A 27,588-nucleotide genomic window follows, 5' to 3' on the forward strand; every position below is an offset into this window, starting at 1 on the left:
ATATGGTCCCTTCAGGACATAAAAGCGATGAGTGCAGTAAATGAGTGGAGAGGAGTTTGTGACTTGCAGACTGCTTTCTACTTCAGTCTGTTTTGCCAGTCAGCTATTTAGGACTGGCAGGAAAGATGCAATATACAGTCATCAGCCAGCAAGGAGGATCAAAAGGAACAGATTGCTTTGAGATGGCTCTGCAGCATGCAGCTTAAAAGGTATATTTAGTGCCAAAGAGTAAATATTATTCCATCCACCTTGCTTTTAGACCCAAGGAAAAGTTTAGAATGAAATGAAGCTAAATGACTTGCTAAGAATTTTTTCCTCTGCTAGTTGTGTGTTCCTGGGTGCTTCTTATCTGGTCTTGCAGACACAGTCGAGGACAGCTGTGCAGCGCAGCTTCAGTGTAACTACCACATGACCTACACTGTAGTTAAAATAATCTTCAAAACCCAGCATCTCAGTCAGACCGTTGGGCCGTGGGGCTGACGCTTGGCTCCCTGGCGGCTCGGTGTCCCTCTGGTAGCGCAATGGGATACAGGCATTGGGGATCAGGCTTCAGCTGGCAGAGCTTTCATATCTCTTGGCACCTGGCTTCTAATCATTCTCACCCGGTTGTGAGCCTGTTTGATTCGGTGCTGGGGGGAAGCAGAGTGCATTAGGATCTATTCGTGCCCTAGACACTGGCTCCCTGATCGCTGCATTTTCCACCTGCTGCTGCCACCTCTGCTTAAAGACATGCAAGTGGAGTGGAGGGCTCCCCACAAAAGGATCAACTAAGCTGTACCTCATCTGGGTCAAGACAACGCCAGACTGCCAGATTTCATTGCAAGCAATTGCAAGACAATTGTCAGATTTCAGCCAGCAGTGCCTTGTGGTTTAGATCTTAACACATCAGCCTCCTTGCAGCTGTGCTCACTGCTGCCACAACTGGCCTCTGACCCCAGCTGGAGACCAAAGACAAAGAAAATTGTTTCTGCAAAGTGTGAGGAAGCGGTCATTTACAATGACCCGAGTAGGCCACATTGCAAATCCTGTCCAATAACTTTTTGCTTCCCTCTTTCTCCAAACTGATGTTACTGCCCCTCTCCACCCCAAGATTCCTTCACCACCTGGTTCTGAAACCAGATGCACTGGAGCACAGTGATTGGTGTTGTCTATGAGGGGGCCAGGCCTGTCCTCACTGCTGTGAATGATCCATCAGCAGAAGCAGCATGAGATTGGGGTGGACACATCACTCAGCCGGGCCTTTGGGTCCCGGCGAGCTGAGCAGAGCACATGATGGGTCTGCTTAGGGTAATGCGCATGCACCTGGAACTGCAAAATTGCAGTGTAAGGCTTGGGGCTCAGCCGGTGAGACTTCGGGATCCTGCAACGTATGGGCCGGCCAGGCGCATTTCACTGGAGTGTAGCTGAACCCAATGTCTATACTGGCGGGTTCTTGCACAAGAACGGCCATTCTTCCGCAGAGCATCCACACTGCCTCCCCAGTCTTGCCAGGGCCGGACCGAGCCATTCCGGCGCCCCGGGCAGACAGTTTAATTGCACCCCAGATTGGAGGAGGGCGCATGCGTGGCCCAGCGCCAGCGCGAGGGGGAGGGTGCGCGGAGCTGGCGGTGGCAGGACGCACATGCCTGGCCCGGCTCAGCTCAGCTACTGCCACTGGTGCGCAGCCCAGGGCCGCCTGGGGCAGGCAGAGCCTGGCTGTGCAGGGCCCCGTGGCCGCGGGGAGAAGGGCTGGCTGGCTGGCGCTGCAGGGGTTAACGCGGCCCCCACTAAGGATGGCCGCTGGGAGCTGCTGCAGCCCGTGATCTGGGAGCCGGGCATGTGGCGCCTGATGGCAACTATAAGGGGCGCTGTGCACCCCTTACAGCTGCCATCAGGCACCCCCCATAGGTTGGGGCCCCGGGCAGCTCCCTGCCTAGCCCATGCCTTAATCCAGCCCTGATTCTTGCACAAGAAGATTTACAGTACGGCCTGGTAAGAGAAGGCTTCTTGCCCAAGAGCTACGCTCTTTTCTAACAAATGTAAGCTCTCTTGCACAAGTGGGCAGTGTGGACGCACGGCAGGGGTTCCTTACACAAGAAACCCCTATGGCTAAAATGGCCCTCAGAGCTTTCTTGCACAAGAGAGCGTCCACTCTGCCATGGATGCTCTTGCGCAAAAGCACATAGCAGTGTGGCTGTGTTCTTGCACAAGAACCCTTGCGCAAGATGCTCTTGTGCAAGAACCTGCTAGTGTAGACATAGCCTAAATATCTTGTAGCACCACCCTAGCTAAGGAGTAGCATCTCTTGCTTGTGCCTTGGCCTCCTGTGCCCAATCAGCAACAAGACCGTGTGTTCCTTTTGGTTGTGGTTTTTAATTCCTCTCCACCCTGTGCTGTATGGTCAGCTGAGGCCTCCCCTGATGACTCCACTTGCGTGATGCAGCATGGTGGGGAGACAGCAGGACCAAAACAGCTCTTGCCTTCGTTAACATGCCACACGCAGCCACCTGGTGTGGATGGACCATTCCAGTGGGGAAGGCCACAAAAGCTCCTGGGTGATCAGCTTTTCACACCTCCACTCACACGGGTACAGAATGTGACACTACAACGGTTCCAGTAGCACTTTTCCATAAGGGCGGCAGCCATCACAAGTGAGATTGCAGCACTTTGCAAGTATGGCCTGACAATTCGAGCACCGTAACCAGACTAGCGATCAGCTGACCCAGCCTGCTTCCAGCCAGGTAGTTCTCAGTGGGCAGGTAAGACGTGGTGCTTTGGCAAGAGCTGGCACCACGAATGACACATCTGAACCCCCCCCCCCCATTTCAGGAAAACAGCTGTGAGCAGTGATGCACTGCACTGTGGCACAAGGTAATTGCATCTATAGTGACCTGCACTTTGGGCACCCAGAAGAAGAGACCCAGAAAATCAGTCCCTTCAGCAACGCTTGAATGATGTTAGCATTAAACCAAAAACAATCAGACCCACAGTTAGAGACCAACACGCCCCTCCCCCGCCCCGGAGACAATCAGACCCACAGTTACAGACCAACGCGCCCCCCCCCCACCCGAGACAATCAGACCCACAGTTACAGACCAACATCCCCCCCCCCCCCCCCGCGGAGACAATCAGACCCACAGTTACAGACCAACACCCCCCCCCCCCGGAGACAATCAGACCCACAGTTACAGACCAACACGCCCCTCTCCCCCCCCCCCGGAGACAATCAGACCCGCAGTTACAGAGCAACACGCTCCCCTCCCCCCCGGAGACAATCAGACCCACGGTTACAGACCAACACGCCCTCTTCCCCCCGCCCAACACAATCAGACCCACAGTTACAGACCAACACGGCCGCCCCCTGAAGACAATTAGACTCACAGCTAGGAGTATACTGGGGTCAACCCTATTTTAGAAATAGCACATCTAAGTTTGTGGGGTGGAACAACTCCATAACAGCATCTGTTAGCTCCTCGTACTGAGCCTCCCGGGGGCAGCACCCAACTGGAGGGCCGGGTTAAAAGACGCATGTGACGAGAGATGCACTTCTACACTTGCGTGCAGGGGCTGCCCTTGTGGCCACGCTGCCCGCAAGCTCATGCACTGAGGAAGATTCCATTTTTTGTAAAGCAGTTGCCTACAAAAATGGCCTCCTCCGTGCATGGGCTGGTGCCTAATGGCACAGTCCTGTGGGCACAGCCAGGCACACACAGTTGGGGCTTTCAGGGGTGGTGGTGTACACAGACGGCACAGCTCTGGGTACCATTTACCTGGAACGAAACCCTTCCCTTACGCATGTGCCAAGGGCAGCAGGACAGGTCAGGCAGGAGCACTGTGGCCAAGCACAATCATCCCCACCCCACCCCACCCCAAGAACCAGGCGGGCCACCCTGGCACCCTGCCAAGGCGCACACAGATCCTGTGCCCATCACGTTGAAGGCCAAACGGTTGGACAATGCAGGTGAAGAGCCCCCAGTTCAGGACCCCCTGGAGTTGGCTTGGCGCCTGCAGGGCCAGTCTGCCCCTTGGCCCATTTCTCAAGACTCACGCTGAGGGGGCAGAGAAGGTGCTCGCGCTTTGCATGACTTCTGCTGCTCCTTGCTCCCCCGGGCTGCTCACAGCCGGGGTGTGAGACTCAGTCAGGACCTGGCTTCCCTGGAACCGCTGCAGCGCCAGCTTGACAGCACGTCAGTCTAGCAGGTTTACACGCAGGCCCGGCCAGCACTGCGCGGCTGTTCCATACATGCACAGGGAAGGGGCAGAGGAGGGTGGCACTATTCTGGCATTGGGTGCTGGGACCACTGCTCTGCCTTGTGGAGCACGTTACGCCCAGGCCAGCTGCCGGGCCGGGGGAGGCTGCAGACCCCAGATGCATGCGAGGTAGGAGGCCTCTCATAACACATGCATGCGAGGTAGGAGGCCTCTTACTATGGGCAGCGCCGAGACGGGGGGAGGGGGACAGTCTCTGCCCCAAACTCAGTCTGAACGGACAGGACAAGGGGGAAAAGCGAGGCACAGGGAAGGGATGTCTTTTGGCACCTCACTGGTCAGTGACAGAGCTAGGAACAGAACCCAGCTCGCCTGGCCCCTGCGGCTAATCCTAGATCACGTGGCCTTCCTGCAGGAACTGATCATTTTCTGCCAAGAGGCAGCTGGTGCCTGCTCGTCAGATGGGAGGTCACGGGGAGTTCTGGGGAGCTGGAAGCGTAGGAATGCGAGTTACCAAAGGCCCCTCCCCACACAGGGAGCAGCCCCTGACAAGAGGTGGTGTGGACTGAAGACATTCAAATGAGTTGAACAGAAACATCTTTGAAACAGCTCCATCCAGATCCCCGGGGCTAGCCCATGAACACAGGGACACGGGGCCTGTGCGTCCTCTAATCCACAAATAGTGGATTGCTGCTGAGCTGCCAGGGGCTCAGAAGAAGCGTTCGCACACAGCCCTGCCCTCCCTGCCTGACAATTAGCAGGCCATTTATTATTTAGCCTGAGGCAGGAAAGGACAGGCCTCATTACCGTGTTAGCAGCGCTGCCTTCCCTCTGCCCTCCGATTCACTGCAGCCGAGAAAAGCCACAAGCCATTTCCAGCTCGCTCCGATTCGGTGGATCAAATGCCGCCCTCTGCGCCCAGGACAAGGTCACCCCTTAGCTCGCCTTCAGGCTGGCAGCCTGGGCCCGCACAATTCCCAGCACGGCTCTTCCCTGTCAGCCGCACTGCTCGGAGACCCCGCCGGCGCACTGCCCCAGTTGTGCCGAGCTGCTTCTAGGGCAGCCAGGAATTCAGCTCTTGCCACAGGGATTTTCATCCTTGGCTTGGGATGTCAGGCCGGGCTACTCTGCTCCCTTGCCAGGCCCAGCTGTCTCAGCCAGGCTGCCTGCGGAAAGCCCGACCCAGCACTCAATGCACATGCGACAGCGCCATCCAACGGGCGACTCGTGGCTCGTGTTCTCGTGCACAAGCTTCCCACAGTTCAGCTGCCCGGAACAGGCTGGGTTTGTCCATCTTCCCGCTGGAGATCAGGCTTGGCTATTTGCATGCAGGAAGAATCTCAATGGAAATTTTCCCACCCCAACCACCCCCAGTTGCATCCTCAGGCAGCTCCCCCAGTGTCCTTGGGAGCCCGCTGAAATCTGACCCCTCATCGGGAACTGCTGATTCCAGGCAGAGACATTTCTATCAGGGGACCTAACTGGACAAAGCTATTTATGGTGCCATGAGCCAATCTCGATGGCCCATTTTGAGGGAATTAGGAGCAGAAGAGATCCCTGACTGGAAGCCGGAGGCATCGGTGCTTGTGGACAACGCAGACAGCCAGAGCTAGCTGCAGGGCGGGTCACTACCACCTCCCTCAGCCGACTCACAGACGTGTTAGCAGCATTTTTGCTTTGTTCTGAAATAATCCAGGCCCCAGGGTGCTTGCCAGTTTCTCTGCCATTCATTGGCACCCTTGGAGCTGCTGCATTTCCAATCACCCCCTGCCTAACGCACTGTTCCTCACTCTCCGGCCCGGGGGTGGGGCTGGATCTCAGCCCCAGGACCTCCCCTCTGGGCACAGCTGAGCCTGCACCTTTCATAGGCTCTGGCTGGAAGGTGCCTGCCTGCCAGCTCAGGGGCCGAGAGCTGGAATGTGCCGGGCTGAGGGTGCTACTTCCCAACTGGGCCCAGCCCTCTGCACTCCTCCTGCTCCTTCTCCAGGTGCCGAACAGCCACTGCCATGACTGGGGCTTCTTTCTGTGTCGTCTGTCATGTTGCTTAAGTGGCGGCATTTAGATGGGCGCTGTGGGGTCCCTGTGTCCCTCAGCGGGGGCAGGGAGATGGTTGGTAAATACAATTCTATCAACGTACCAGCTCAGGTCCTGACCTTACCTGGCCAGTGTCCTGCGTACACGGAGCTGGGGATTTATGCCCTGCAGCAACTAGTCTGACTCTCACAAACCCCAGCCATGTCTCTGGGGACTTGCACAATTGGCTGCCACTGCACCCCCTATTTCTGGGCAGGCCAGAGCCCCTGCTGTCGGAGGGTCTGGCTCCTGGCTAGGAATTCCAGGTCGAATCCAACATTTGCTGGGATCCTGAAAATATTGCAAAGTTCAACAAACCGAGGGAGACATTAAAAATTAAGACAGGGTTAGCAAAAGCAAAGGCGCCCCTGCCTACACATGGAGATGGCAGCCTTAACAGAGAGAGATGCAAGGGGCAGGAACTGACCGCTTGCTTCTAGCGCGCACCCTCCAGGAGAGGACTTCAGTGCTGAGAATTACGTGACTGGTGGACAAGTAGGTGTCAGTCCTCAACACTGGTAACTCATCAACTCCACAAGCCTCTTTCGCACGGGACTCGGGAGAAGGGGCTGCCCCACTGTCATTCTAACCCTTATGTGGGAAAGGAAGAAGACACTGACGTCAGATGCCATCCTTTTTTGGCCTACCTCACGCCCAGGCCACTGCGAGTAAGAAAGGGGAGAGGATTGAACACAGACCATTGCCTCAGGAACCCCCGCCATAATGGCCACTTGCATTTACTTCACGTTTCCTTCCATCCAGCTGGACACAGCCAGATGTTTGCAGAACCCATTGGCTCAAATTGCCACATTTCTCTTGCTACCACAATTCTTGGTGAATAGCACTTAGGAGAAGAGGAACTGCATCTATCCCAGTAACCCTCCCCCAGCTCTCACAGACATTTACCAGGACTGTAGGGTTTCAAAGCAGGGCATTTTTATTGGAGACTGGAGCTGCACAGAAACGTTGCACACAAGTTTGCGGCCTCACAAGTACATGCTCTTTTGCACTGTCAGCTCCTTGGAAGGGCTGATTGTGTTTCACAGTCATACCACCCATTGCTTACGACCCAGGAGATCCTGAGGGGTAGGGGTTTATTTGCACAGATACTGAACGTAAACTCCAATCCATTGGCTATTTCCCACGTGCTGCTGAGGAGGCAGTCAGACATGCTGAGTTTGGATGTGTGACATGCTCTGTATTCCCTTAGTCAATCTGTCTAAGGGATAAAAATGAACATATTGTAGGTTCCAATTATTTGGATAAGCTACGGCTACAGAGAGTCGCCCTGGGGTTAGTACAGTTGCCTCAACTTCCTGCGGCTGGCTTGAGAGACGTTGACAGCGGAGTTTAGAGCTTTCAGTGCACCCCACTGGACAAGAACCCTGACAACAACCGCTGTGATGTTTCTTCGGTGTGGTTATCACAATCAGCGGAAAATAAGCCAGCAGAGACTCTACTACACACTCCACAGGGTTACAAGTGCAGCAAGCCCATTTGACAAAATATGTCACAAAGGATTCTGGGAAGGACACGATGGCAACGGGCAGCAAATCCAGCCTAGTAGGGCAGGCCCTTGCGCCAATAAACTCACCCTCTCGGCTCGACAGGAGGAGACTTCCCAGAATGTTCTTGTGTCATCATGGAAGGACTGAGTGCATGGTCTGCGAGGGGAGGATTACTCATCCAGGAGTGGAGGGGGAGTGAGATGCAGCTGGAAATTCTTGTTCTGGAAGACGCTGTTTAGCGCAGGGTCACCCTGTGCGACGTTGAGGAGCCCATGTTTTTCACCACCACGAGTCTGAGACAACTCTGTCAGGAGAGCTAGCTGCAAGGCAAAAGAAACCCACGACTAAGTACACAAGCACAATCTTAAGGGAAGGACTCATTTTAAAGGTGGGACAGGGTGTCTAAGTGTAAGTAAAAGGAGGTTCAGGCAGTATGGACTCTTTCCATCTGTCTCCTTCCTTTCACAAAAAAGTCCAATAATAATGGCATAAGTGTAAGACCAAGGGGATACATTCTCTCACACTGCATGGTTATCTGTGAAACTCATTGCAGCAGGATATTACTAAGGCAAATGGATTAGTATGTTTAAAAGAATCAAAACTATGAAGCCCTGGCTGAACCCCTTCACTACAGAGAAAGTGCCCACAATGACACAATGAGAATGCAATTCTCATTGTGACAAGGACAAAGTTATAAGGGATTTGTAGTCTCCTGATTCACAGTAGGAACCGTTCACTAGCCAAAGACAGAAAGGAGTCTCTTTGAAACACGTGTAAGTGAGCAATACTACCCCACAAAGATTTGTAGATCTTTCCTCTGAGGCACATGCGACATTGGCCACTGTTCAGAAAAGGGTCCAGAACTAGATGGATTATTGCTGTACGGTAATCTGATGTTCCTAAGCTCTGATCAAGCAGGAAGGGTTCTCACCATCACTCTCTCTGCAACGTACCTCAGTTTAGATGGATAACCCCTCCCAAGTACACGCGGGACAGAACGCAAGCTATCTGGGTTGTCTGTGCCTATATTTTGCTTGTGCATTCACATACACAACACCCCTTTAAATTAGTACAGGGACTCCGGAATAATTACAGTTGCCAGAAGGGTTTTATATGGCAACACAGTGTTTTGAGTGAGTTTGAATGTTAATATTTTTATTGTGGTAATTTGTCTTGTATTTGAATTTAGGTAAATGGGAACTGGCCCTTTGAAAACAGGGTGAGAGCAGTTAAATGCAGAACATGTTTGAAGATAACATGATGCGGAAAATTCTGCCTGCGTTTCAAGAGTGGAAGATTCTGTCTACATAAGGTCCAACAAGATCAGAATTTGATTACATAAACCTTATCACTGCATCATTGAAAGAAGCTGTAGGGAAGAGTCAGAGCTCAGACTGCTGGCTCCAGCTGATGGCACAGTGTTGGGTACAATCTGATTCACAAACTAAAAAGAGATGAAGATACTTTACCCTGGAAGTGCCTCGGTAGAGTCGACAGAGTTGGTCAAAAGCCTGGATTTGCTGGGAATCCAACAGGGACTCTGAGCTTGACTAAAACAAAATTACAAGGTTACAAAAAGCTAAATACATAAAACACAACAAAGAAAGTTTGAATCTATTTAGGGAGGTATTTACACTAACTCACTACCACGAGATCAGAGCACTTAGACTACCGTTTGGTATCTCCTTAAAAAAAGGGAACATTTATTTTGCTTCAAGTTATTCTTCTGTGTAAAAAGACGACTAAAGATTGAACCATACAATACAAAACTCCAAATATACTAAGCAGTTACGGTGACATCAAACCATTTTAATTAATATGTACTTAGCTCTATACTGTGCTTAACTCTGATTTCTAAAGCACTTTACGGATATTAAATTCCTAATCTGGAAAAAGGCAGAGGAATATACTGTCCAGTATTATTTATCCTTTTTTGGTTAGAATATTAAAATGTACCTATTTTGTATTCCAAAACCCTAAGATTAGAAATACGATCTATTGAGAGCTAATCATTCCAGGTCAGTGCTAATGAGGATTCCTGCTAGCTGCTAGTTTCTGGAATTTACACTTAAAAAACAATACATAAAATATTCATGCTAAAATATTTTCACTATCTTCTCAAATGTGCAACCCTTTTCTGAAGGGCTTTGTTTCTATACAATTATTACAACATACAGCTAATGGTTATTTACTGAGTCACCTTCATTGGCACTTACCTTAAATTTCTTTGGGTAGGAAAGCAAGAGTCACCATAGCAGCTCAAGAGAAATTAGAAAAAGAATATCACCTCTGACGTTGATGGGAGTTTTGCTACTGACTTCAGTGGAGCCAGGATTTCAGCCCTAGTGTATTGCCCTGACAATACCAAGCACTAACACTGACGCTTTGTTGTTGTGTAACCTTCCCTCAGCACGCACAAAGGTATATGGCAGAAGCAGCGAGCACATTTCCCTCAGTCAGAGCTTTAAGCACCCCACCCCACACTACGCTGATCATGTGAGTCTATTTATCACCCCATCTTATTTGTATTTATAGCAAGGTTTTGTGTTTGGGCAGCACCTTCAAATTCTTTGGAAAGCTTGTGTGTCACACCACCGCTGACAGTAACAATGGCACATGGTCACATGCCCTGTGGGTGTGACCTGCCCACTGTCACACAGCAGATCAGTGGCAGTACTGGGTAAGGAACCCCAGGGGCGCCCAGTCTCCAGTTCTAGCCGCAGGGCTACGATGGTCCCCAAATGAAAACCCCTCAGCAATTCGTTACGTTAATGCAGCAAGTCAGTAACTACCACAGTACAGTCAATAGTCACGAGAAGCTTGGCACCAACTAAGACAATCTGGGTTTAACGAACAGCTCATTAGTTTTGTGCTATAGTAAAACAGGTTAGGCTTGGCTCAGGCTACCCATTGGTGAATGTCCAGGCTTGCCATGGGCAGCAAGAGGGAAATGTGGTGTCCCTAACCTTTGTTAGGCAGAAGCTGGGAATGGGTGATGGGTGGGATCACTTGATTCCTTGTTCTGTGCATTTCCTCTGGAGTACCTGGCATTGGCCACTGGTCTAGATCAGTGTTTTTTAAACTGTGTTCTGTGGCACACCAGTGTGCTGCGAGACAGTTGGAGGTGTGCTGTGGAGAACAACAGAGTTCAAAATGGCTGCCCTTAAAGGGACAGGCAACTTTTTTTTTGGCTCAACAAAAAAATCCTTGGTGTTCCTCATTAAAAAAAAAAAAAGTTTGGTGTTCCTCGGTCTTCAAAAGTTTAAGAAACACTGGTCTAGAGGGACCTCTGCTCTAATCCAGTATGGCCGGTTTTATGAAGGCCCCTGAACTCTCTTTCCCTCAAAGGGTAGGGACCTCACCTGCCTAGATCCATTAGTTATGCCTGTAACATTCTCTTGGAGGCCAACTCTTCCCTTTGTCCCGAGCAGCACTGCTGGAGGAAGCGTGCTGCAGGGGGCACAGAGTTGCCATTTTACCTAAGGACGGGTCTCCTCAGCCTCTGCCTTGGTTTTGAACCACTGCCCAATGAAGGGAGGGGAGAAGACCCCAGCAAGGTCAGTTAACCCTGGGAAATACCCCCAACTTTACCTTAGGAAGAAATAATTCCATTTGGCCAGAGGCTGGGTCACTAACTGGAGGGCAGGTCTGAGTGCAGCTCTAAGTGTCTCCTAACCCTCTGGGGGAGAGGCCCCACTCAGGCACAGCACAACCCAACACCAGAGGGATAATCCCAGTGCTCCTAGGGCAGGCAGACTGATGCCTCTAGCTGCCATGGCATTTCAAGGAGATGGAAGGCAAAGTTATATTAGAGCTGTACAATGCTCCCTCCTGCTGACAGCATTGAATCCCCACTACATAATGTGCCAACATGGCAGCTCCTTGGACACAACGCTACACCTGCCTCCATCACTGTCGATCTCTAAACTTCTTTTGCCCGCTCTCCTTGTGTCTCTTACAAGCTTTTCCCATCTTCTCCCCTTACTGGGTTATCCTGAACCCTCTGAGATTTATTTTCCTTTTCTCTTTCATCTGGTATTCCGTCTCCCGTTTTGTCCTGCTATTGTGTGCTTTTATGTTTACTTTACTCCGTACTTGCTCAGAGCAAAGCAGGGCAGAGTGTCTGAATGCACAGAAAAGCTGTCATCATTGTACTCCGCTTATTCATTTCAACTTGCTCTGTGATGAACAGCTGGGGATGAATTGCAGCCTAGAAGCACAATGCAATCGCTGGCTGAAAGATGTGAAACCCTGTATGCATAGTATTGCTCTCTGAAGAGCCATGTTAAACTGGGGAAGAGGTCGGAATCAGAACCAACTTGCCTTCAAGAGACTGATTCAATTCCTTGATGAATTCTAACGCTGCAGATTAAGACCCATAACAGATCACTTACGTGAAAGGGCTGTTTCATAATTTGGTGACAAACTGAAATTGATGATCTAGTATTCCAGACTCATTTTCTTTGTCCTTCATGTCTGAAATCTAACTATTTACATTGTAAAATATCTCTGTCAATAACTGTTGGTCAAGGAACCCAGAGATTTCACTTGCTGCGGACAGAGTACTTTTTGAGTAAGGTAAATTTAGAAATAAATAAACCTTTAAAGAGTAGGGGGTTACCATGACTCTAGACATGTTATGTAGTGGTGTTTCTTCAGTAATGACTAGGCTTGGATGGGTTCTATTTTTAATTCATGAAATGTCAATTTTACTACAATTTCCATCTATAATTGAAATTTATAAAGAAAAATGCTGCTTGAGAACTTTGTAGAGTTGGATTTAAGGATATTTACTGTGTATATTTTGATGTGATGTTAATTTGTTTAGTAGTTAAAAATTTTTAACCTTTCCAACTGCAATATCTGCTGTTAATAAATTATTGTCTTACCTTCTCCCCCATAATTTCCTAGGACTATGAAAATTTAAAATCAATAAAAATGGGAAAATATTTTAAACCCATAATTTTGCACAACTGAAAATGTTGGATAAAAAGTGAAAACATGTTTAGAAATAAATATCCTTCAAAATTATAAGCCTCCCCCCCACCCAATTCTGCCAAACCTGCTAATTGCCTCTACCACTCGTGGAGGAAAAGAAAGCTGATCATTTGCTGCTCCTCAGTGTCATTCAAAGACAAGAAAATGTAACATAATTGCATCCATTTTGCCATTTCTCCACTTGTCTGGATGTAACTATTAGATTGTTCTCAAGGCTGATGAGCTGAAATATTGCAGACAACTTTTCCTGTTGTCTTGGAAACAAGTGATGTCGGGCTTTTTCCCCCTTTAACCATGTAACTATAGGAACGCTCTTCATTGTGATGGGGAGTCTCTCTTAGCAAGTCTGACACTCGTGTTGGTGCAGAGGTTAAACATTTAGGTCACACAGAAATGTAGTTTCTGCCTCAAATGCCGCAGACTGGCTAGGTCGCCAATTACTCAAGTACTTTTATATGAGCTCAACAACACAGACATTCTTATTTGGAAAGGGTTTTGCAGACTAGAAACGATCCAGACCGGAGTGCCAGCACCGACAGTGGTGGGTTTCAGAGGTCTTGCAAAAAGGAGGCAAAACAAACTGTTCCACATTTTCAATTCCAGGCTCCCTAGTCCCCCCACTTGGACGATGGCGCCTAGCTCACCATCAAGAGGCAGCTATTTTCTGTAGCATGGTTTCCATATGTGTTTCCTCTTGTAGGTCATTATCATTGCCATGCTAAACCTGCCATTCTCCTTGGTTTCACAGCTGCAGCATCCATGCCCAGCTAGAGCCAAAGCAGAGCAGCAGCACACAGTAGTTACAAGTCAGGTACTTCCATCTTGTGGCATGATTGTTAACCCATAGCAGCACTGCTTTCTGGAACCAGACCATACCTTCTGCAAAGACTGTCACCACCCCAACTAACCACCAATGGGAATAGCATGGCGATGGCGCCCTTTGAAAACACCACTTGCAGAGGCAGCCAGTCCACTCAGGAACAGTAGTGTACGATGCCTCGCCTCCCCCTTTAGGGTAAGGCCTGAGTCAGTCCTTGGTCTATGACCATTGAGGTAGACAAAGCCAAAAGAAAGCACCCTGCACTAAAAATGGCGCAGGCCTACTGTGAAGCGTAGGAATCGTTTGTGGGACGAGCGGATTGCAACACGGACGTACACGTCCTGCAGGCTGAGAACCAATCCTTTTGGTCCAGTAATGGGATTGCCATGGCAAGTGTCCCCATTCTGAATTCCGGTGCCTCACAAAGGTGAGGAGTGGTCTGAAATCCAGGATGGGTTTCCAACTGCTGCTCTCTCTTGGAATCAAGTAAAACTGCTTCCCTCTGTGCTGTGTAGGAATTAGTTCTATTAGTTCCTGGTTGTAGGAAAGAGTCATAGCAGGTTCTTGTGCGAGGGATCTTTGAAGAGGGACAAGGAAGGAGGGTTGGAAGAGAACTGCAATAGAGGGAGGTATTCTGTGGAGCCTCCAAAACCCACTTGTCTGTAACAATGGACTCCCAAGCCTGCCAGAAGTGGTCAAGACATCTACCAAAGTGAGGAAAAGGCAGGTGAAACATTAAGAAAGGGAATGGCAGCCCAGGACCTCCAAATTGCTGGGACCTATAACATTTGCTCTTCGGGAAGGTGTGTGGAATCCCAGACATTCTGAAGGGGTCTCAGGATCTTTCAGTGCATGCAGAGATACATCTATGTTGCCGTCATACTTAGTGTAGTGAACCTAGAGCTCTTCCTTTGGGTTTTAGACCTATTTTGGGAATCCTGAAAGCTGAAGCCAAGAGACCTTGCTCATACCGAATGCTGCAGGAACTGAACAAATGGCGGCATTGGCAGCATTGTGAGAAGTCTGCAGAGATGCCTTGGGGAGCATCTGTCTTTTTGCAATAATTGCCAGGAACTGCTCTCTGTGCTCAGCCAGCAGATGTTCGATAAAGGAGTTCAGCTTGCTATTATCTGTGTGGTCGTGCTTCGGCACGAAGGTCCAGCCCTGTCCCGTCCCTCAGCCAGATGCTCTATCAGGATTTGTTTTTCACGAACAGATCCGTTCCATAATGATATAGCTATTCAATGACAGTTTCTCCACACACTCCCACAAAAGATTAGTCTTTTTACTTGAGTGCCTACAGACCAGAATAGATGGGTGACGCACAATTATTTTTTAAACTAATGGTTTTCTGAGAAATTGGTGGTCAAAAATTCATGCAATACTGATTTAAAAAGTAACCGCAGTAACTCGACTCACATTAATTGTCATAAGTACATTCTTCTAATTTTGGAAGTTAGAGAGAAGAATAATAGAGCCTCTCAGCTACTCACATTTTCAAATTAATACCTTGGTTTCAATCAAAAATAAGAGCACTATTAACATATGACTTACAACAGAAGCTGAGAAGCCTTAATTATGGATTCTCTCCTGCACTTCCACAATACATATTACAGAGGAGCTGCATACTTTTCCTTTTATAACATTTTCATTTTATAACATTTGTAAATAAGGATGTTTGGCTCACAACATGAATCTGCTCTCAGGGCTAGGGAAGATTTTTTGTTCCTATTTAAAGGACTAAAACTGACGTATGACGGCTGAAACTGCACTGTGCTTTATGTATTTATTCCTCAGAGATTACTTCTCAAAAGTTTGCCTTCTAGCTGGAAACCCTTTTTTTCCCACCACAAAAGCTGACGGAAATATACTATTCGCTATCCCTTGATCAGAGTTGATTTGGCAGCAAATGAAGTAATCTACTAGAAAGAATTTGAGCACAACACCATCACAATGTACTCAGCCATTGATTTACTTTGCTTCCAGAAGAGGAAATGCACTAACAGTTTGTGTGTATGTGGTGAGATGTTTTATTTTCAAAGCAAAGCAAATGCACAAAATATCTAGATGTGTTCAGGGAAAAGCCCATAACTTCACCCTCTCACATTCAAAGGCAGAACTCTGCTCCCTGAGATGCATAATTCAGAGGAGACATCTTGGCAAACCATCCATTATTTATTTTTACTTGCAATTTGCGGTTACAAGCCCAGGAGAAAGTAGGAGTTTGCATGCTCACAGTTTATTTCTGGCTCCATTAGATTGAAATAGAGATGCACCAGATGTACATTTTCTCATTGCTTTGATGTGAAATGACAGCAGTGATGTATTATAGCCAATCGTTGGTAATTTACTATTATGAGGTTCAAAACCATCCCCATCATCTAGACCGTCTTAAAATTTCACAGGAAAAAAAAGTCACAGGAAAATGGTCAGGCTCCATTAGGAGTAGGTACAGAGGTGAACAGAAGACCCTGTTCTCAGAGAAGGTGGATCAAAGGCTGCAATATCTCTATTGATATCAGGTCTGCTGGTGAGCCTATACAAAACACTTAACACTCATCTAAAGGGAACTCCCCTGAAGACCTGTTCTAGGCCCCCACATAGCAGATGAGGCAGGAAATGCATCCACCAGGATGTCAGTCTGTTAGAGCGCGGCCTCCTTTCCTACAGGGTTCATCTTTGCAAATGAAGCTAGGCTCCAAAAAAGAGACGGAATTTATAAACCCTTCACTAATAATCTAGAGCACGGGTTCCCAAACCGGGGGGCATGCCCCTCTGGGGGGCATGAAGAAATTCCACGGGGGTGCGAAGCAACCCAGTCCCCGTCCCCCCAATCAAGTTTTGCTGCCCCGCTCAGATTTTTTTTTTTTGCTCAAGTTTTGCGGGGGGGACAGGGGACGGATTTCAAAAATAAAAAAGTGGGCGTGATGCTGAAAAGTTTGGGAACCACGGACCTAGAGACAGCAAAATCGGTTCAGCCTTTTAGCACTCAGTGACAACCCCCCTTTCCCTGTGACTCTTACCTGTGCCACAGATGCAGCATTTCCCTTTTTCAGCTCTGAGAAATTCTCATTTGGTTTTCCCCCTTTGTTGCTTGAGTTGCATTTATAGCAAGTCCATCTCGTCTGTCCCTTGGTTTCTATGCCACATTCTTTACTCAGAAGACAGAGTGAGTGGTACAAATGGCCACAACTGTAAAAACAAGAGAAGAACCTTTAATATCAACTACTAAAATGGACACAACTAAATGAGTCAAAAGGCTAAGTACAAAAATGCTACTGAAAAGGGAGATTTCTCTACCAATTTCCAATTAAGAAAACAGGGCTGCCTGCACCGGCAACAATAGCTCCCAGTATAGAAAGGCCTCCACATTTGGATCAAGAATTTTACAAAACCAGAGAATCACATCTGCTGACAGCTGAGCACACAGACCATAATCCTTCATTTCAAGGCAGGTCAGAAGCAAGAATTTCAGGGTGTGTGTGCCTGTGTGCAGAAAGACATCCAAGTCTACATCTGCTTCTCTTCCAACCTTGCCCTGCAGCAGAACGCCCATCCCTCCCCCCAGGGGAGCCTGAGAGGTAGAAGAGGGCTAGCTGGCAGCGACGCAAGCCAGAGAGGAAGCGGACAGATTTACTTACCTGGTCATTTTCGTTCTTGGACAATTACTCTCCACTAGTTCTCAACGTGGGTTTTCCTCCCCTCACACACTTGGGGCACGTTCCATAGGAACAGCCAGACCAGACTGGAGCAAGTGCCCACTAACAAAAGCCTGGCAGCAGCAAGGGCCAGCTGCTTCAGAGGAAGGTGCAAGAACCCCTCCCCCAATGGACAGAACTGCTCACAGAGAACATTTCTTCCTAACGGCCTAATTAAGAGGGGTTTTTAATGCCCTGAAAGAGGGGACTTCATATCCCTCCCCCATTTTAACTCCTAAAGCAGTTCTGGGTGTTATCTGAAAGTACCACGGGAGGCAGTATGGCTTAGAGGCCAAGGCAGTGGACTGGGATTCAGCCCTGGCCTGCTGGGACATTGGGACAGTCACTTCACCTGTGCCTCAGTTTACTCGTCTGTGCAGAAGGGATAATGATACCGCCTTACTTTGTGATGCACTCGGAGACCTCCCGATGAAAAGTGCAATATGAGCACTAGGAATTATGCTAGGGTTCAACTGTATTCCCACTGATGATAAACTGTTACGGCAGGTCCACACAGTTAGCCCTGATTAGCACTTAATTTAGACAAATTCACACCCCTGAGCACTGCAGTTAAGCTGATCTAAGATGTGGCTACAGCAACTGAAAATGTCTTTGTTGACTGAGCTATAGCACTTGAAGAGCTGGGATAGCTGCATCAATGGAAAAGCCCTTCTGGCAACGTAAGAAGTGTCTATGCTGGGCCCTCCTGCAGCACCTGTACCGCAGACAGGCCCTTGGACCGTGGCAGGCTAGCATGGCCAGCTTGCACTCCAGTGTAGCATTTAACACATGTTCATGCAGTCAAGCCCTTTGTCTCCAGTCACAGTAATGTGGCTGTAACTCTAGTCTCTCCCAGGCTCAGTACTCCCCAGCTCCGCCCAGCCTCTCTCAAGAGCCTACTGTGTCTTATCAGAGGGGTAGCCCTGTTAGCCAGTATCTGCAAAAACAACAAGGAGCCCTGGGGCACCATAGAGACTAACAGACAAACACTACCAGATCTTTATCATTCTTAAAACTTAAATACTCACCTGGGGAAGTGAACAAAGAGACTGACAGAGCCAGAGAAGTACCCAGAAGTCACCTACTTCAGGACAGGCTCAGCAAGGAAAACAGACCACCTACAGCCCCAGCTAAAACCCCTTCAGCGCATCATTGACAATCTACAACCGATCCTGGAAAACTATCTCTCGCTCACAGACCTTGGGGGACAGGTCAATTCTCACCTACAGACAGAAGCAAATCCTCACCAGCACCCATATGCCACACCACAGATACACTCACCCAGGAACCCATCCCAGCAACAAACCTCATTGCCAACTTGGTCCACACATCTATACAAGTGACACCATCACAGGACCTAACCACATAAGCCACATTAATCAGGGGTTCATCCATCATCCACAAATATGATATGCCAGCAATGCCCCTTTGCCATGTACACTGGCCAAACCAGATAGTCTGCGCCAAAGAATAAACGGACTCACATCAGACATCAGGAGTGGTAACATACATAAACCTGTAGGGGAACACTTTAACCTCCCTGGACATTCAGTAATGGATTTTCAAGTAGACATTCTTCTACAAAACAAAACTTCAAATCTCAGTTACAAAGGGAAACAGCTGAACTGCAATTCATTTGCAAATTCAATCCAATCAGGCCCAAATAAAGATTTGAATTGGTTAACACACTACAAAGGCAACTTCCCCTCCTCTTGATATTCACATCTTCCCATCAGCTGGAGTGAATGAGCCACGTCCACCCTGACTTGATGAGTCTCATTAACACTGGATAAGAAATGTCTTTCTTTTGTTGTACTTTCATACATATACATCCCTGCCTCTAATTTCCACTCCAGTTCATCTGATGGAAGTGAGTTTTACCAACAAAAGCCTATGCCCTAATAAATCTGTTAGTCTCTAAGGCACCACAGGACCCTCTGTCTTCTCTGTGAGCTTCTAGGAGCAGGAATTCTCTCTCACTATCTGTTCGTAAAGCAGATGACATAATGGGGCCCCGATCATGGTCAACACTCCTTGCTCTACTGTCAAACTAATGGTAATAATCAGGGTCTCTGAATTGTTACCTGAATCTTTTGAACTTCTAAAACAAATGTTTGGGTTGAAAGGTGGATAAAGGCTCACATCAGTTCCCATTTTACCACAGCAGCTTTCCATCTTTATGTTTAAAATACAAAAAGGTTTACCTGAAGACAATGATTTCATCAGCAGTCTCTTGCCTTCTCTTGTACTGCTGCAGACAGATACAGCAGTAATCCTGCTTTGGGTTAAGCCCTCTCGTGATGGAGGCTCTCAAGTTACACAGGGACCAGTGGAGATCATGGTTCAGGAGGTTAGTAGTTGTCTCTAAAAGGGTCTGTGGGAAGACAGTCACACCATTTTGTCACCACTCCGCAGACATTTCAAATGTACTACATATAATCACAGCAAGAAGCTTATGGAATCAAAAGTGTACCTGCTATCCAGAAAATACAGTACCTCTTTCTCTCCACATATGATAACAGAGAATCGCTTTCTGCTCTTGCCTAGTCATATCATTTATTTACAATCTCTCTTTCAGTTATTTGGTTCAAATCCTGATGGAACTGACACATTCTGTGATTTCACACACTCCAGGCTTGCTGTCTTGTTTTCCATTTTTATGCAGGACATTTTTTTAGAGAGTTTTCCGAACATTTTATTAGAATTACAGGGAGTAAAAGGGTGAGGTGCAAACTCAAAAGTTCTACACTGAGTAAAACTTGCTGAGAATTTCAGTCTGCCCTTACTGACAGTTCTGGCTCACTGATCTGTAAACTTTTAAAACACAATTAAAAATCAGAGGCATTTCACTGACAGGAATTGGTTTCCGAGGCTGCTGCACACTTTGCTCTCATTTGTGTTCTCATAGAATAAATTAGAAGCCCGCCAAAAAAGCGCACACACTATTAAGACCAAAATACCCACAAACACTGTGTAGTTTTTTACATACCACGCTCAGGAAGAACTCAACAGTATTTTTCTCTAATACAAGTCAAAACACCCATCACTGGCATAGGAGCTTTATCATCTCTATTTCCCAGAAGGGATGAGTTTTACACTGAGATCCCGTACGATTGAATATGACCACTTAGATAATTGATATTGCCACTGTTACACAATCACAACAAATCCTGTAAAAATGTGTCATGTAAGGTGTCAATGGAAAAAAACCTAGGTTTTGCTAAATATGGTTATCCTGGTTAAATCCATGTACCATCCGTATCTAAAGTTAAGAATATTGGCCATGGACTTGTATCTTATTGTGTGTTGTATTCCTGGGTAACACCCATCAGACGAGACAGCTGTGTGCTGATGGCCCATTAAGAACACTTCACTTTAACAATGGGCTATAGACAAAACTCATCCCACCTGGTAAGCTTTTCTGTCGACCCCTCAGCAAGAATATGGGCCAGGACCAGGGCTGTTCCTACAGGAGTGTGGGGCCCAGGACACTACTTGCACCTCAGTCACTTCCTGCCATAGCAGAATAATGAAAGGGATAGCAGGAGGGACTCTGGGGCAAGATTAGAAGCTCTATTTGGATTTGCTAAGATTCAGTTGACGATTGGAATAACCATAAGGAAGATGAGATTTTCATGTGACTGGCAGAAGAAAGGTTTGGAATAGAAAGGTAAAGGTATCAGTTATCAAAGAGTCAGACACCCATGGACAAGTTTCAACATGAGCAAATTTCAAAACACATTAAATCACTAAAAAGCTACATAGAAATTCAAAGGGCACAAAAACTAACACTGAAACGCAACACTCATTTTAAGTACATTTTAGAACAGTCTGAACTACGGCTGCCTGCACAATAATATGCTAAAATGTGAGTTCAGACATGTTTAACTGTATAGCTGGCAAGCTATTTAAAAAGTGATTTTTCCTGTACTGCTGTGTTTTTCAATGCCTTATAGAACTATATGAATGCACACATCTTTTGAGGTTGACAAGAGAGGTTTCCATTTACCGGATTTTTTTAACTATGTTTAATGTGCCAATTTCCTGACAATAGGCAAACATAAAAAAAAATGAATAACTTCTAGACAATACTAGACAGATGCTTTATTTAGGTATGGGCAGAATGAAGAAGAAGTGCACACAACTTACTTGCTCATAGTTAAATGTGTCCAGCATCCCCAGTACAAGTCCCTGAATTTCTCCAAGTTTCCCTCTGCCATAAACAGGATCCTGTGTCAAAAAAATAAAAATTTGTGATTAACAAAATTAAAGAGCATAACATTTTTACATTTTCTTGCTTTGTTTATTCCCATTTTTTATAAGAGAAACAGCACTTAAGGAGTCAGGTTTAGAAATATTTGCCACACAAGATAATTAGATATACGCCTTTCCTCCATATATGCCATGTAGGTAAACAGCAAAGCCTGACATCTTACTGGCAACTATCATGCCAGGATCAAACCTCATCCCTTTTGGGCCCCTTAATGTTTGCTCCTTCATTTTGCAGGACTACTTTGCCTGTAACTACAGATTTAAAATTTGCTCAGCAGCATGCACTCAATTTGTCCCCCTTTTATCATAGTGTCTCCCAGATAAAGCTTAAATAGAGAACCAGCGTAGGCAATATTCAGGCAAGCTCCTATTGAAGAATACAGTCTTGCAGCATAAGGCCTACCTGAGCATTGGGCCCAGCGACCTTAATATGCTGAATTAGTCCAGCCTGGACCTCCTTGGTCTAGCATCCTTGGCACCTGACCAGTCCAAAATGAGGGAATTTGCCAGAGCATGTTAATTCCAATTCCAGGCCTCCAATCCCAGTGTCGGCACCAGTCACTGGGCTCGGCTCCTGACCCTGACTGGGCTCCCTGCCCGGCTCTGCTTTCAGCCACTGGTTCCTGACTGCCAGATTGGCTCTGCTCCTGGACTTGGCCAAGCTACCAGCTGCCAGATCCACCACCACCAGACTCCCAGCCGGCCCCTGCTTGCAGTCACCAAGACTCTGGTCCAGGAGCTCTCTGGTCCAGCAACATGCAGGGTCCTGCTGGAGCACGGATGTTGCCGGACCAGAGAGGTTCAACCTGTACAGCCTATGACACACAGAGCTGTCTGGAAATGGCAAAAAAATGTTGTAACAGGACAAGAGTTCTCAAGTGAAAGGAGTTTGTCTCTGCACAGAAACATCAAACAAACTCTTCCACAGCTCACTAGCACGCATCCGTGTTCTTGATATGTCTGCTGGTAGGTTAGGACTATTGCCACTTTTATTTGAAAGAATGAAAAAAAGCATAGCGGAGTGCTAAGAACGGATGTTTTCTTGATAATTCCAGGATACGACCACTTTACATTTTGTGATAAAATTAGATCACAGGTACATATGCTACACAAATAAAATAATAAAATAGAAGTAAGAGAAACCCCATAATATTCATGCTGAAGTGTTAAATGAATGCTGGAATCATTTGTTGATAATTTCAGAATACAACTCATGACATGTTACGGTACAGGCAGTCCCTGAGTTACGTGGATCTGACTTATGTCGGATCCCTACATACGAACGGGGCTTTTCTCGCCGCGGAGGACGCAGGCGGCAGGACCGCCCAGACGTGCTGCGGTCCCACCGCCCACGTCCTCTGCGGCGAGAAAAGCTGCTCCGCGTCTCCCTGGTCTGCTGGCGGGGGAAGGGGGGTGCGCAGCTAGTGCGCCCCCCCCAGCAGACCAGGCTTTTCTCACCGATGCCTGGGGTAGAGCAATTGGGGCGCTGCCGGGTTGGTCCCGCAGCGCCGCTCCTCGGCGCTACTGGACCAACCCGGCAGCGCCCCAGCTGCTCTGTCCCAGGCATCCAGATTCAGCTGCTGTTGAAACTGATCAGCGGCTGATTCCAGGAAGCCCGGGGCAGAGCAGCTCTGCCTCGGGCTTCCTGTAGTCAGCGGCTGGTCAGTTTCAACAGCGGCTGAATCTGGACGCCAGTTCCGACTTACATACAAATTCAACTTAAGAACAAACCTACAGTCCCTATCTTGTACGTAACCCGGGGACTGCCTGTATATCCAAAAGGCAAGTTTCAAATACTTTGCTTAGACTAACAAAGCAGTTAGACACACTTCCTAAACATTTGCTGATTAGTCCAAAATCTCATTATAGCATTTTAAAGAATTTCTTAAAAGTGGATTAGTTGCACAGCAGAACTAAGATTGTTAGATGAAGCCAAAATAATTAATTTATTATGGTAGATTTGCTAATTTCACACTAATCAACCAATACCAGATGCACCCAATTACACAGAACACAGGAACAAAAAAACTGCGCAGCCTGCAGACAATTCAAATATTTACTCCTGGGGGAATTCTGCATCACTGCACAATGGAGAATTACCTTAAAAAAAACAACAACAAATAGTTTGGTAGCACTTTATAAAGACTAACAAAATATGTAGATGGTGTAATGAGCTTTCGTGGGCACAGCCCACTGCAGAACTGGAGCTACAGACCTGCTGGCCAGCAATGGACTCTGCAGAACCCAGCTCACAATGAGCTTGGATGGAGACTTGACTCCCTGCTTGATCCAGGGACAGGAGACCCAGCTCTGGCAAAGGGTGAGGAAACGGCCGGGTTGCACTACATAGTGTCCTCTGGCACGACAGTAAAAAAGTTGGGGGGAGTAAAGGCCAGGGGGGTGCTGGTGTCTGGGGCAGGGGTACCCTGCAGCTGGGCTCTGGAGCGATGGGAGTACAGGTGTCTGGGCGCTGCCTCCTTCCCCCACAGTCCCCTCCAGTATCCCCCAAATGGAACGTTGTTGTAAGGTTTTTTTTTAGTTCTCGACTCCTGGGGGGGAATCTTTTTCACTGCTGCCTGTATTATTGTTGACAAACTTGCTGACAGGTATTTTGAAATAACATTACCAAAATAAGTGAAACCGGAGTGATTATATTGTGTTATTTTGACAAATAAAATATGGAGATTCTTGCAGAATTTTAAAATATTGGCCAACATAGCACCAGTGTGGACAGTGCAAAACTTGCTTTGCTCGGGATGGAAAAAGTCATCTTCCCCTCTTCCCAGAGTACTGTAAGCTAGATCAACTTATGCAGTAGTGTAGAACAGCCCTTAATAGTCCTGATCATGAAGACAGACTCTAAGCTGCAAAAGTGATAAGGTTCTACAGTGGAATAAGGATGGGACAGGATATCTTTAGACACATTTATGATGTGGAGGAAAAAAGCTGAGAGATTATGGGGGATTTCAATATAAGTGACATACCAGGAGGTCTCCTGTTAGTATTATAACACCCTCAGAATTTCTAAATATTACAGATGACAATTTTCTAACTCAAACCAGAGGAAATCCTGCATTAGACATCTTCTTGATAGATAAGGAAGAATTGATCACAGAACTAAAAACCAGTGGCAGCTAAGATACAAATGATCATAACTTGATCAAATTTATAATGTGCAAACAGAATGAAGTCCAAATCCAGTAATATGTATAGCTGGTACTTCAAAGGGACAATTTCATCACATAGCTGAAAAACATAATGAACACCTGTGGGAGAGATTTTAATATGAAAAGCGCAAATGATAATTGGGAATTTTTTAATAAAAATGTACTAGATACCCAAAATCCAAAACGGAGAAAGAAGGACACAGGTAAAGAACCAGTCTGGCTTAGAATAGAAGTAGACAACTATATACAAGCAAACCCAAAATCCACACAAATAAATTTCCCCCTTCTTCCATTTAAATTCACCAGTAGCAAAAGTTAGGAAATGTAGAAAATTGGTAAGGTGTTAAAAAAACAAAACAAAACAAAAAAACCCAGGGAACTCCAATCACAGAGTAATGAGTTTCAGAGAATATTAAAAATAAGAAAGAGCCCTAGCAAACTTCCATTATAGTTGAGCATGGCAGAACTGTCCTTATTAAGGAAAAGGCATTCTTCTCTGAATTTGGGCAAACAGATGTAGCCATTGTCACACTGTCTGCAATGGTTCATGACCGAGTGCGCCAACCTCAGAGTGAACTGTTACAAAGTAGGGAAGAGCCCCCCAAGCTGGTGCTATGTTATATTAGATTTCACCAACCCAATAACAAGTGGGAACTCCTGAAGCACTGCAACAGGCTAATAACTAGAACTAACAGTCCCCTTGGGCACTTCAGTGTATCTCACAAGCCAGGCAAGATAGTCTTAGTGATAGCTGGTTGCTCTACACCAAAGATCACAACATATTCAGGTTGCTCCCACTTCTAAGAGACTAGTTACTTAAGCCGTGTCAATTTGTACCCCTGATCTCACACCAAAGATAACACTTGTACCCAATCCTATAGTTATCTAAAGATTTATTCAGAAGAGAGAGAAAATGTTATAGGTTAAAGCAGGCAATTATACATGCACAAATGAGCTCCAGCCTATGGTTCCAGAAGGTGACAGTTGAAGTAAGCAGTTTGCACTGAATGTCTTTTATGGCTAACTCCCAAGTTGACCCTGGGGATCTCTGCTTCTGCTTAGCAGTTCCAGGGCTGTCAGAATCCAGACAGCAAAAGAGAAAATTTTCTTGTGTCCCTGTTTTATCTCCCTCCTGCAGCACTAAAGCTGAGGGGACGGGCTTTCTTGCACATAGCACTTTCATGCATTAACCAAGTCTTTGTACCATGATGTTCTATAAAGGCCCATTTTATTTTTATAGCCTTAGTGGATGGCAGATCACTCCCCTGACTGGGTTCACAGGTTCAGTTATAAAACAAAACTAACTTTTCAGAAGGGATGCAGATGTTACAAGTGAAGTTTATATAGGTAACAACTTACAAGCATTCCATTCAGAGTCTAAGCACATTCTTAGAAGTTTAACACCTGCCTTGAAAATACTAACAAAGGTGAGCTGGTCTGGATTCCAGCTACACATTTGTCAGTGCTCAGTTGATAACTACAGCCTTGGTAAGTGCAGGAATTTGGTCTGCCAGCTTCACAATCATACCCTATTATGATGAAACACTTTCCATTTCAATAGTATCTCATGAAGATGTTGAGCAGTTGCTACTATAGTTAGACATTTTTTAAATCCACAAGTCTGGATAATTTACATACAAAAATTAAACAACTGGCTGAGGAGTTTGCTGAATAGCTAAAGGTGATTTTCAATCAAAGTTGGAACACAGAGGATATACCGGAGGACTAGAAGAAAGCTGACATTACCCCAATATTTTAGAAGAATAAATGGGATGACCTGGCTAATTTTAGGCTGTCAACCTGACTTTGACCCCAGGAAAAATAATGGAACAGCTGATCTGAGAGAGATTAATAAAAAAAATTAAAGGAAGCTAAATATAATTAATGCCAATCCACATGGATTTATAAAAATAAATCTTGTAAAACAAACTAGATTTTAAAACAATGCTATTAAAACTTAGTTGATGAAGGTACTACTATTGATAATCTATTAAAACTTCTAAAAGACACTTGACCGGTATTGCACAACACTAAAACTAGAAAAATGTAAAATCAATATGGTATACATCAAAAGCATGGAAAAAAATGGTTAACATAATAATCAAACAGGTGAATTCCTAGCAGGGTCCTGTATGGATCAGTTCTTGGCTCTCTGCTATAATGATATTTTTAAATAGAAGGATGGTGTAGACGGAGCTGGGATGGTGTAGATGGAGCTTGGTCCTGCCTTCAGGGCGGGGGGCTGGACTCGATGACCTCTCGAGGTCCCTTCCAGTCCTATGATTCTATGAAAACCACTGAAAATGTACAGATAAAGTTTGAGGGAATGGTAAGTAATTAAGGGGACAAGTCTCTGACAGCACGAGCTGGATCACTTGGTAAGCTGGATGCAAACAATATTTGTTTCAGTATGGCCAAATGTAAGATTAAACATTTTGGAACAGAGCACATAGGCCATACACTTATGGGATACCCTAGGAAATAGTGTCTCTGAAAAGGATTTGGGAATCATGGTAAAGGTGAGAATCCCAGTGTAGTCAAAGAAGCTCCTTGAATGCTATCCTTGGATGCATAAACAGGGAAATACTGATTAGAAACAGCGAGGTTATTTTACCTCTGTATTTGGCACTACAGTGACTGCTACTAGAACACTGTTCAGTTGTGAACACAATTCAAGAGACATCAAAAAACCGGAGAGAGTTCAGAGAAGAGGCACAAGAACGACTGAAGGAATGAAAAACATACCTTACCTGTGAGCTACTCAAGGAGCTGTATCTATTTAATTAACAATGGTAACAAATAACCCGTTTACAGGGAACACACATTTGATAAGCTCTTCGATCTAGCCTATGAAGATACAATGT

The 27,588-nt window shown here is 46.5% G+C and overlaps 1 protein-coding gene across 4 annotated transcripts in view; it reads right to left on the minus strand.

The window, feature by feature from the left end:
• Positions 1-27,588, minus strand: part of VPS8 (VPS8 subunit of CORVET complex) — a 167,233-nt gene that overhangs the window by 17,116 nt on the left and 122,529 nt on the right. For 3 of the 4 annotated variants that reach the window (XM_075937360.1, XM_075937359.1, XM_075937362.1), the window contains 5 exons: positions 21,435-21,515; positions 19,490-19,659; positions 16,611-16,779; positions 9,239-9,319; positions 7,176-8,089 (listed from right to left, as the gene is read on the minus strand). In XM_075937360.1, coding sequence (XP_075793475.1) covers positions 7,940-8,089; positions 9,239-9,319; positions 16,611-16,779; positions 19,490-19,659; positions 21,435-21,515 — 651 coding nt within the window. In that variant the 3' untranslated portion in view covers positions 7,176-7,939. Of the gene's footprint in view, positions 1-7,175; positions 8,090-9,238; positions 9,320-16,610; positions 16,780-19,489; positions 19,660-21,434; positions 21,516-27,588 lie in introns of those variants that run through there. The other variant, XR_012906179.1, reaches the window with a different exon arrangement.

Source organism: Pelodiscus sinensis, chromosome 10, assembly GCF_049634645.1.
Source record: "Pelodiscus sinensis isolate JC-2024 chromosome 10, ASM4963464v1, whole genome shotgun sequence".
Taxonomy (NCBI): domain Eukaryota; kingdom Metazoa; phylum Chordata; order Testudines; family Trionychidae; genus Pelodiscus; species Pelodiscus sinensis.